Genomic DNA, 12348 nt, shown 5'->3' on the forward strand with positions numbered 1-12348 from the left:
GCCGCCGCCGCCTCGCCGCCCTCCTCGCCCGGCCCCGCTCGCCAACAAGCCGCTCCCGCCGCCGCCCCCTCAGCAGCCGCAGCCGGAAGACCCGGGAAGAAGCCGCTTTCCCAACGGTCCCCGCGGCGGAGGAGGAGGAGAGAGCGGCGACGGCGGCGGCGCCCTTGCGCACGCGCCAGCCAACCGCCGGCCGCGCTCCACGCCCCCACGTGACAAACCCCACCGCCGCCTCGCCCCGCGACGTAGCATCTGAAGGCTAAAGGGGGGCGAGGGGCCGGGCGGCAGGAACCGGACCACGTGATGGGGGCGGGGTCGAGAAGCTGATATGCGCGGGCGCACATAAATATATGCACAGGCATAGGCACATATATGAACACACATCTAGATGCACATGCACACACACACACACACAAATATATAGGCACGCACACATATTTATGCACATACATATATAGGCACACGCATACACACACACACACGCACACACATATTTATGCACATACATATATAGGCATACGCATACACACACACGCATACACACACACAAATATATAAATATTGCTTCTTGGGAGGAAAGCAATGACAAACCTAGACAGCATCTTAAAGAGCAGAGACATCACCTTGCCAACAAAGGTCCGAATAGTTAAAGCTATGGTTTTCCCAGTAGTGATAAATGGAAGGTAGAGCTGGACCATAAAGAAGGCTGATCGCCAAAGAATTGATGCTTTTGAATTATGGTGCTGGAGGAGGCTCTTGAGAGTCCCATGGACTGCAAGAAGATCAAATCTATCCATTCTAAAGGAAATCAGCCCTGAGTGCTCACTGGAAGGACAGATCGTGAAGCTGAGGCTCCAATACTTTGGCCACCTCATGAGAAGAGAAGACTCCCTGGAAAAGCCCCTGATGTTGGGAAAGATGGAGGGCACAAGGAGAAGGGGACGACAGAGGACAAGATGGTTGGACAGTGTTCTCAAAGCTACCAGCATGAGTTTGACCAAACTGCAGGAGGCAGTGGAAGACAGGAGTGCCTGGTGTGCTTTGGTCCATGGAGTAATGAAGAGTCGGACACGACTAAATGACTAAACAACAACAATATATATATATATATATATATATATATACACACACATGCACACACAGACACAAAAAACCATATATATATATGTATATTTATATACACACACACAAATATGTATATAAATAACACACACACAAATATATATATAGATATATATACACGCACACACACCAAAAAACCCCATACACACACACACACAAATATGTATATAAATAATACACACACAAATGACCCCAACCACTTACCTACAGCTCCCTGTGCTGAGAACCCTCCTCCAGTTTCGTATCAAGCGGGAAAGCTAGTCTAAACTATTTAGACTCAGAATTCAGCTGATGCTTACACTGCTCTAAACGTTTCTATCTCTGTGATCTCCCTTTTTTGGTTTATTTTTAAAGAAACCCGCCTCTATTTGCATAGCCTAAGCCCCGCCCTCCCAGCCCTGACATTCCTTTGGCTTCAGTCCTTGCCCGGCGGAGGAGGCGGGTAGGGCTCGTGGTGGCAGCCTGTGTTGTCTGGCTCAGGACTATTTGGCTCTTTAATATTCGCCTGTGGAATGCGAAATTTCCCAGGTGAAGATCACAGGTCCTTAATAAGCATCAGCACCAACCAGAACTCACTGAATGGAGGAGGGGAGAAATCCCAGTGAGCTTTGAGAAAGTGAGCCCCTGATGGGCATGAATTATGTTTAGTCATTTAGTCGTGTCTGACTCTTCATGACCCCATGGACCAGAGCCCGCCAGGCACTCCTGTCTTCCACTGCCTCCCGCAGTTTGGTCAAACTCATGCTGGTAGCTTTGAGAACGCTGTCCAACCATCTAGTCCTCTGTCGTCCCCTTCTCCTTGTGCCCTCCATCTTTCCCAACATCAGGGTCTTTTCCAGGGAGTCTTCTCTTCTCATGAGGTGGCCAAAGTATTGGAGCCTCAGCCTCACGATCTGTCCTTCCAGTGAGCAATCAGGGCTGATTTCCCTAAGAATGGAGAGGTTTGATCTTCTTGCAGTCCATGGGACTCTCAAGAGTCTCCTCCAGCACCAGAATTCAAAAGCGTCAATTCTTCGGCGATCAGCCTTCTTTATGGTCCAGCTCTCACTTCCATACATCACTACTGGGAAAACCATAGCTTTAACTATATGGACCTTTGTTGGCAAGGTGATGTCTCTGCTTTTTAAGATGCTATCTAAGTCATCAATGATTCATACTGTAGAGTTAGAAAGGTCCCCAAGGGTCATCTAATCCAACCCCCTACAATGAAAGAATCTCAGCTGCAGCATCAATGACAGATGGTTATCCAACTTCTGCTTCGAAACCTCCAAGGAAGGAGATCGTCCACCACCTCTCCACTATGGAGCGGTTCTTACCTCCTAACGTTCTTATTGATGTCTAGTCAGAATCTCCCTTCTGGTAACTTGAGGCCATGGGTTCGAGTCCTGCCCTCCGGAGCAGGAGGAAAAAACCCAAGCTTGCACCATCCTCCATGAGTCAGCCCTTGGGATATTTGAAGATTTGAAGTTGTGTGGAGGGAGGAACTGCTGCTTTGAGGAGAAGGGTGGAGAATGTTTAGTGCAGAGAGAGTACCACAAAATGATGTCTCCCCTGAGAACCGGGAAGGGAGGAGACCAACAGTACAGTGGTACCTCGGGTTAAGTACTTAATTCGTTCCGGAGGTCCGTACTTAACCTAAAACTGTTCTTAACCTGAAGCACCACTTTAGCTAATGGGGCCTCCTACTGCTGCCACGCCGCCGGAGCACGATTTCTGTTCTTATCCTGAATCAAAGTTCTTAACATGAAGCGCTATTTCTGGGTTAGCGGAGTCTGTAACCTGAAGCGTATGTAACCTGAAGCGTATGTAACCCGAGGTACCACTGTACCTCCAATTCAGCAAGAGGCAGTGGCGTAGCGTGGGTTGTCAGCACCCGGGGCAAGGCAAGTAATTTGCGCCCCCAACCCGTGGATTTGCGCCCCCTAACCCCCAGATGTTGCGCCCGGTGCGACCGGCCCCCCGCACCCCCCACGCTGCACCACTGGCAAGAGGCATTTGTAGAGGAAACATTGGGGGGCAGGCAGGAGGCACGGGTGTGGATCTGACCTCCAAGAACATTCAAGCGATGCTGTAATTAGAGGCAGGCATCCCTGTGCCTTGTGTGACACGCCCTAGGCACCCTTTCCCCACGTTGGACCTGAGTGCAACTGCAGGAACGCGCCGGGCATCCTATGCTACTTGCGCGCAGAGAGACTGCAGAGCTCAAAAAGTTACGCGATCTTTGCAAAGAGGGTGCTTTGGGGAACCTCCCATGCTTCTACTTCGCAGCCAGTGCAGTTCTTCTTTAATTGCATAATTGCAAAACTGATTATTAAAAAGGGAAAAAAACCCAGGGCGCGATTGCTCCTGCTGCAAAGAAGCAACCAGTAAGCACAGTAAACAAGAATAATTGGCGCCTTTGCTTTTTAAAAAAGGAGAGAAGAGATTGTAACCGGTAGTTAAAGCTCTGTGTGTAACTCTTCCGGTTTTAGTCCATGCAGAATCAGAATGCTGGAAACGAACTGTAGAGCAAGAAGGGACAGAATGATGGCTCAATTGAAATAAAGAAAGAAAAGAAATCGTAACCGGAAGTTAAAGCCGAATGCATACCTCTACACGTTTTTCCTTCTATGCCTGTAGGTCCGGCCGTGCTGGCTGCTGTGCGCATGCCCGGTGCTCCCGCGCCGCCGAAGTTGGTTCCCGGGACAAGTGGAAGGTCTCCGTAGACCCCGCGTCACGTGAGCAGAGGAGGGTCAGTGGGGGGAGGAGTGTTGGGTTCCCTAGCAACAAGGAGGGAGGGAGGCCAGGTACCCCTCTCCTGAAGGTTCACCAATATATTATTATTATTATTATTATTATTATTATTATTATTAAATAATAAACCAAGGGGAGGGCGAGCATAGAAAATGAACGTCTGCGGGAAAACGAGCTAGACGTTTTTGTTTTAATAATTTTAATTTTTATTCAGAATAACAGACGTGCTGTTAGCAAAGCACAGGCACACTTCGTCTAATGGCAAAGTTAAATCACCAAGCCAAAAAAAGATGCATGAGCTACAGAGAATCTATTATCTTTATTTTTATTAAACCTGCCCGTTTCCTTGGCAGGGCAGCTCACAGATAAAAATAAGAACAGCTAAAAACGGAGGGGGGGAGGTTGAGCAGAAACAACCAAGAAACAATGAAACATGGATAGAATTAAAAACATACATACTCTCTCTCTCTTATATGTAAGATCTCTTAAAACCGTACAAATAATTGCAATGCAAACAGCACAGCATCGGCCCTTTCATTAAATAGGCTAAAGGTTTCTCTGGGTTACAGTTAATAAGAGGAATACACAAATAGCCTTTTTCATTGGATTGCACACAACACACAGCTCAGTTGGTTAGAGTGTGGTGCCGATAATGCCAAGGGACAGATGCATATTCCTGCATTGCAGGGGGTTGGGCTAGATGATCCTAAGGGTCCCTTCGAACTCTACAATTCTATCTATCTATCTATCTATCATCTATCTATCTATCTATCATCTATCCAACCTCCAGTGGGAAAGGAAAACATGAGGTATGTGCCCATCTCCATCCCATTAATGTGTAAAAGAACCAGGTAAGGTGGCACACTGCCTGCCTCCAGGGCCCCGGCATCTGGGAAAACTGAATTTTTGACAACCCACCTCACAGGGTTGTTGTGTGCAAATATTGACGACTCCCCACTTATAGGGAGGAGTTATGTTCTGGGCCCCCATGTGCATAAGTGAAATCGCACAATAATAACTGGGGGACTGCTGTCCTGCCAATTAGGATTTGGTTTGCGGGGTGCCAAAGGATACTAGCCTGTCTCTTGTCCTTTTAAACATGCACATGCAATTATTTATTAAGAGTTACATACCGCTCTTCAGCGCAGGAGCTCACAAGATACATGAAACTGCTGTCTGAGATCATGAGTGTGCTGAGGAGATACTGCTCTCCCTTTCTTTCTCACCTTCTGATCCCTTTGAGGTGATGGAAACTCTAAAGCAGTGCCCGGTGTCAGTTCAGGAATGGTTGGTGGCAAATAAGCGCCAGAAGCTGATGTCCTTTCGGTCAGGAATTCTGCCAACCAGGAATTACTGTATTTTTCACCCTATAGGATGCACTTTCCCCCCTCCAAAAATGAAGGGGAAATGTGTGTGTGTCCTATGGGGCGAATGCAGGCTTTCGCTGAAGCCTGGAAAGCGAGAGGGGTCGGTGCGCACCAACCCCTCTCGCTCTCCAGGCTTCAGGAAGCTATCCACAAGCCTTGGGAGCCCGGCGGGAGTTCCCGCTGGGCTCCCAAGGCTTGTGGACAGCAGCCTGCAGCCCGAAACCCGGGGAGTGCAGCGGAGCGCACCCCAGGCTTTGGGCAGCTCTCCGCAAGCTTTTTTTATTTTATAATTAATTTTTATTCAGTTTCCAATACACATTCCATCCATATTTAACATTCGCCTCTTACATATACATCTTTTAGACTTCCCTCAGCCTATCTGACAATTTTCCATATTATCACTACTACTCACATTTCTTAAATTTATATTGCACTTTACCAATCTTAATCTTATCATATCTTTCAAGCAACATTTCAATCAATCTTTTTCACAAAGCTTCTTGAAAGCCAACAAGTGTTAGTTGCTCCTCACATACATTTTTGATATACTCTGTAAATTTATTCTAGTCCTTGGTAAATCTCTGATTGCGTTGGTTCCGAATTTTTCCCGTCAATTTGTCCATCTCTGCATATTCCATCAGCTTCATTCTTCTCTAGTCAGCATTTCTTCCTGTTTCCATTTCTGGGCCATCAAAATTCTTGCTGCTGTCACTGCATAACTAAATAATTTCACATCATTCTTTTTAATTTCATTCCCTAATATTCCTAATAGAAATGCTTCTGGTTTCTTAATAAAAGTATATTTCAACATTTTTTTTCATCTCATTATAAATCATTTCCCAGAAACCTTTCACTTTCTTACATTCCCACCACATATGGAAAAATTTTCCCTCCAGGCTCCGCAGGCTTGCGCACAGCTGCCTGCAGCCTGAAGCCCGGGGAGCGCAGTGCTGTGCACCCGGGGCTTCGGACAGCTGTCCGCAAGCTTGTGAACTCCCGCCGGGCTCCCAAGGCTTGCGGATAGCAGTCTGTTCTGGGGGCTGGGGTCGGGGGAAGCTCGGGCTTCCCCCACCCCAGCCCCGCGCCTGGGAGGAAATAACAAAAACTTTCTTTATTCCCCCCCCCAAAAAAAACTAGGTGCGCCCTATGGGCTGGTGCGCCCTATAGGGCGAAAAATATGGTAGGTATACAACCCTGTTCTGGATGGAGTTGTACTCTTTCTGCAAGATCAGATATACAGCTTAGGGTAGCGATCCTGGATATCCAGTATCAGTGCTGGACGAGAGTCATTTTTACAGGTTAGTTTGCTAGCCGTAACCTTTCTTAGGGAATTTGGACCTGAGCGTAATCACTCATGCAGTCTTCCAGGTTGTATGACCTCTTTCCATGAGGCTCTGCCTTTAATCAGGGCTCATTCAATTGCAATTGGTCCAAAATTCAGCTGGCTGGAACGTCAGAACGTATCCCTCTGATCTTACGTCATCTCTACCAGTTTCCTTTTTAAAAAAGGCTGAATTTAAAAATGTTGCTGTTAAGCTGTTTAGAGCCTTAGTTGAGCCAGCTTTCTCCCATATGAAACCGATCAAGCCATGAGCTCAGCCTCAGAGCCTTTTCTATGTGCCATCATTACTAGAAATTCAAAGCGTGGTTTCATGGCCCCTTTTTAGTGGTGGCACGGTGCTTTGACATGCCTTCTCTGGTGACATCCATCAGGCTCCCTCTCTTCATGTCTTGTTCAGACAGGCTTTAAAAATTCACTTGTTAAAGCAGACTTCTAATACTTAACGTTTTGGGACAGGAATACTGTATCCATGTATGCCCAGTATTGTCAATAATAATCCCTTGATAGAAATTCATAGAATCATAGAGTTGGAAGAGACCACAAGGGCCATCGAGTCCAACCCCCTGCCAAGCAGGAAACACCATCAGAGCACTCCTGACATATGGTTGTCAAGCCTCTGCTTAAAGACCTCCAAAGAAGGAGACTCCACCACACTCCTTGGCAGCAAATTCCACTGTCGAACAGCTCTTACTGTCAGGAAGTTCTTCCTAATGTTTAGGTGGAATCTTCTTTCTTGTAGTTTGGATCCATTGCTCTGTGTCCGCTTCTCTGGAGCAGCAGAAAACAACCTTTCTCCCTCCTTTCTTCATAAGATCAACCTTTCTTCATAAGATCAAAGTCATGAAATACATTTTATTTTTCTTTGATTTAATTTGGTTCTGTGTTTCCTGCTTGGCAGGGGGTTGGACTCGATGGCTCTTGTGGTCTCTTCCAACTCTATGATTTTATGAACATAAAATGAAAATAGCCCCGACTGCTAACTAAGCATCAAGCAAGTGTAAGGAGGTTGCCTATAGAGAAGAATTCTTGGCATCTTCCGGAAGCACTGGTAGTCTGCTTTCCACAACTGAAGTAAAACTCAGAGATAAATTCCTAGTGTGAATATTTTGCGTTTCAGTTACCAACATTTGGCATGGAGTGAGCGTAAAATCAGAATAAGTGAATTGTGGAGTCGGGCGAAACTGGACTCAACCTTTGCTAATGGAATTTGAAGAAGTACGAAGAGCCTTTTGTACAAACTTTTCCCCTAATGCTATACTTCCATTTGGTTTGACAGACGAAAAGATGGCCTTGGTTCCTTACGATGACACGGCTGCTTGGGGGATGCAGAAGTTGCACAAGTCTTCCTCTACATACTGTTTTGCCAACCACACCATCGAGATCCAGCAGAACTGGAAGCAGCTGGGTGTTGCAGCTGTTGTGTGGGATGCGGTCAGTATAATTTTGCACTTACAGTGGTGCCTCGCAAGACGAAAAGAATCCGTTCCGTGAGTCTCTTCGTCTAGCGGTTTTTTCGTCTTGCGAAGCAACCCCATTAGTGGATTAGCGGATTAGCGCTATTAGTGGTTTAGCGGCTATTAGCAGCTATTAAAGGTTTAAGGGAATAGCGGATTAGCTGCTAAAAGGCTATTAGCAGCTTAGTGCCTTAGAAAAAGGGGGTGGGGAGCGGAAAAAAATCGCAGGAACTCGCAAGACATTTTCGTCTTGCGAAGCAAGCCCATAGGAAATTCGTTCTGCGAAGCACCTCCAAAACGGAAAACCCTTTCATCTAGCGGGTTTTCTGTCTTGCGAGGCATTTGTCTTGCGGGGTACCACTGTACTCATTTTCTGACACTGTTGCTGTTTAAAGATGATCCTTTGCTGTTTAAAGGTGGGCATTAATAGTCACTTGTCCAGCCCCCCCACCCCACTCCAATTCCTAAATCAGTAGTTCTTCAATGCTTTTGTAGCCTGATCCTGTGCGTGCTTACTAATAATGGATATAGTAGGATTTACCTCCAAATTATTGTATAGTAGTCCTGCCATAGTAACGATGGTCTAATCTAGTTGTCCTAATAATCTTATCTGTAGTTGTAGTGTTTCTTAAACTATTATTTGGGTAGCAGAGCAACTGATAAAACCTGATATGGATGTTCTCGTCACACTGAACTGTTGATCTTCAAAGCCACACATTTCAAAAGAGACCATGGAGGATGAAAGTCATACTGTAAATGTTTAAAGAAACACTTTACACATTTATCATGCACTGTGTTCTTGATGTTTTGGCATAGTTTCAGATGACAGTATACTTCACCGAAGTCATAGACACTCTTACCTGAGAGTAAGTCATGTTGAACTCAACAGAACCTGTTTCTAAATAGACATGTATAGGATCACACTGCTGTCTGTTTGGGTGCTGATGGTACAGCCTTTCTACAGAATGAACCATTGGTGATGCCACATTAAAAAAATAAAAAGAAAACCCTGATATTTCTTGTTTTTCTGTGCTGGAAAAATGCTCTTGTAAGCTGTCCTCATTTTATTCTACACAACAGAAAGATTAGTTCTTTCATCATCTCTTAACAAGGTGTGATCTGTTCAGAGATGTGAAATCTCACTGGATGTGTACCTTCTTTCAAAAAAATCAGTTTTAACTTCCTACCTGAAGAAGATAAATTTATGAGTAGCCAAACAAATAAATCATTAGTACAGCCCTCAAGGAGACTGAATTCTTCTCTTTAGTGTTTATTTGTCAAAAAGTACAGTTTTAAATAGCTCACAATCTGCTGAGCAGAGTAACGTCACTAGAAATTAATAATTTGCAGTTAAATCCTCATTTTAGGCAGGGACACCCAGACTTCCAGTTTTAACCTCCCCAGTCCCCCTGAGTATTTAGGTCCGAAGAATAATAATATTCTGGTCTGCCTGAACTTCACAGCGGTTTGTTGCCCTCAACGTTTTTGCAAGTTTGTCATGTGATCCACATGAACAACGCTGTGTTTTGGCATTAACCTAAATAAGCATTCTTGTTAATTAGATTTTTTTCCCCTTTCGGGTGCCCAGGCTGTGGTTTTGTGTACTTTCTTGGAGATGGGAGGCATTGATCTACAAGGACGCTTGGTGATTGAGTTAGGAGCCGGAACAGGCTTGCTGGGAATTGTAGCTGCATTGCTTGGTAAGTTTCTCTTTGCAGAAACTGGGGCTGACAGTGATTCTGAGTTGCATTGTTTTCCTTGGGTGCTGTTCACTGCAGAGCACATATCCCTTTTTATTGTGTGTGTTTTTTGGGGGGGGTGTTGGGGGATCCTATACCAAACATGTTTATTTTGCAGCCATCCCAAGATATAGCCTTTTCAGACTGCAACCCTATATACACATATCTGGGTGCAAGTCCGGTCCAACTCATCTTCAGTTGATATACCATTTATGACTCTAAACCAAGATAACCTTTCAACTCTTGAATTGCAACCACTTGAATTACGGCTGCATGGCCTTTGTGGGGCTGCCTTGAAAATGATCTAGAAACTTCAGCTGACCCAAAATGGGGCTGCAAGGTTATTAACAGGGGCTTGCGGATAATGGATTAGTATAGCAATGCAGTGATAGAAAGATGGTAGCATAATACAGTGGTGCCTCGCAAGACGAAAAGAATCCGTTCCGTGAGTCTCTTCGTCTAGCGGTTTTTTCGTCTTGCGAAGCAAGCCCATTAGCGGATTAGCGCTATTAGCTGTTTAGCGGCTATTAGCGGCTATTAAAGGCTTAAGGGATTAGCGGATTAGCTGCTAAAAGGCTATTAGCAGCTTAGTGCCTTAGAAAAAGGGGGTGGGGAGCGAAAAAACCCCCCCAGGAATCGCAAGACATTTTCGTCTTGCGAAGCAAGCCCATAGCAAATTCGTTTTGCGAAGCACCTCCAAAACGGAAAACCCTTTCGTCTAGCGGGTTTTCCGTCTTGCGAGGCATTCGTCTTGCGGGGCACCACTGTATTCTTTTATTGAGCATTAGAACATTCTCTTGGTCTGGATAGCTTGGCTGAATGACATGACTGGGCCGTACTGAACATTAATAATAGTATTTCCGAACGTGAGTTTACATAGGAATCAACCCGAGAAATGGTTTTGTTGTTTGGGGAAATAAACCTGTGTTTTGAAAGTTGTGCCGGATACCACAATTTGTCTTCACACATTTGATTTCTCCTTCTTCTCCTCCTCCTTTTTGGCACGTTAGGTGCTCAAGTGACAATCACAGACAGGAAGGCAGCCTTGGCTCTGCTGGAGTCAAACGTCCAAGCTAATTTACCTGCTGACGTCCGGCCAAGGACAGCAGTAAAGGAACTGACTTGGGGCCGAGACTTGGGGAGCTTCTCTTCAGGAGGATATGACTTTATCTTGGGAGCAGACATTGTTTACCTGGAAGAAACGTTTGCCGATCTTCTTGAAACGCTGGACCATCTCTGCTCTGAACAGACGGTGATCCTACTATCATGCCGCCTCCGTTACGAGCGAGATCATAAGTTCCTGAAGATGTTGAAGGAGCGGTTTTCAGTGTACGAGGTGCACTATGACCCTAGTAACGATGTGCATATATTCAGAGCCCAGAGGAAGGCCCAGAAAGCAGATCTGTGATTAGTTTGTGAACTCTTGCATGCTCATTCCCGCCACTTGCAATCATTCCTGGACCAAACAACTTAATTTAGGCCTTTCATCCAGCCATTCCTCCTGTTTTTTCCCCATCCCAATCATGGTAACTCAGGTAATCCAACCAAATTATAAATGGACCAATGAATTATTAAGCCTGCCATTGAGGAAACGTAGGACCTGCTGGCTTCAAGTAAATGGAAAAACCCAATTAGTTTAATAATAGTGACAGTTTACCTCTGTTTCCCACTGGTGTTAAGCTATGCTGCTCAGAATTACATCTCAGGGCACTTCTCCCAATGGAACAGCAAATATTAATTATGCAGTGCGGGGGGGGGGGGGGAGGAATGTGATATCCACAAGGAAATATTTGGCTATATTATGTAAAAACAAACTGAATGGATCAGTTAGCAATTTTCTATCATGCTAACTGGAACAACGATCAATCATGCAATAGAGAAATAATATACCAAAACATAAGGGGAGTTATTGATTTGCATTCCTAATAGAATGTTTAAATTCTTCTAGATACTTCGCATGAGACTAATTAGTCTAACATCATTCATTCATTATTATTTAGAGTTGCCTAGTTCCTTAGAAATTCATTCTGTAATATGTTCACAAATATGCTTCATTAGTTGTTTTTCAGTAATCAAGTTTGTAATTTATAATTCATCAGTGCACATTCAAGCTGTCCAGTAATTTTATTTATCAAGTCTAAAGATGATACAAATCTATGTTTATTCTCTTAAGTGGATCCCTACTATTTTATCAAAAAGTAAAATTGTAATGCATTAGTTAAGTAAATCACTAATCTACATTTAATAAAGTTTCCCCTCTACTAATTCAAATCTGCCAATGTAGACTCAGAACCACCCCCAATCTGGCATCAGTTATCAGTATGCAAGTCCAAATACAGTAAAAACCGTGATATCATAAATAAGCCAGAAGTCAACTAATAACTGAAGTCTTTTTCAAACGTAATTTCAAGGTCATCAAGTATGTATACAGTAAGATCTTCTTTGAATAGTTTTTTTAATGTCCAGAAAGTCTATGGGTGTCTATATCCAAATAAAGTTCTGTTCCCAGTAAACTTATCTGTGTCCACAATTAGATTCACACACATATATATAACATGTAAGTTTGTCTTATATTAAAGTTTGTCTCGGAATTT

The 12348-nt window shown here is 44.6% G+C and overlaps 1 protein-coding gene across 1 annotated transcript; it reads left to right on the forward strand.

Moving 5' to 3' along the window:
• The first annotated feature begins 3619 nt into the window (after positions 1–3619).
• On the forward strand, positions 3620–12348 carry METTL21A (methyltransferase 21A, HSPA lysine). Its single transcript, XM_083402916.1, is given in 5 exon segments — positions 3620–3789; positions 3792–3836; positions 7838–7992; positions 9604–9715; positions 10765–12348. Coding segments are annotated over 5 exon segments (771 nt in total). The 5' UTR covers positions 3620–3728; the 3' UTR covers positions 11163–12348.

Source organism: Podarcis tiliguerta (assembly GCF_965153285.1).
Source record: "Podarcis tiliguerta genome assembly, chromosome: 1".
Taxonomy (NCBI): Eukaryota; Metazoa; Chordata; class Lepidosauria; order Squamata; family Lacertidae; genus Podarcis; species Podarcis tiliguerta.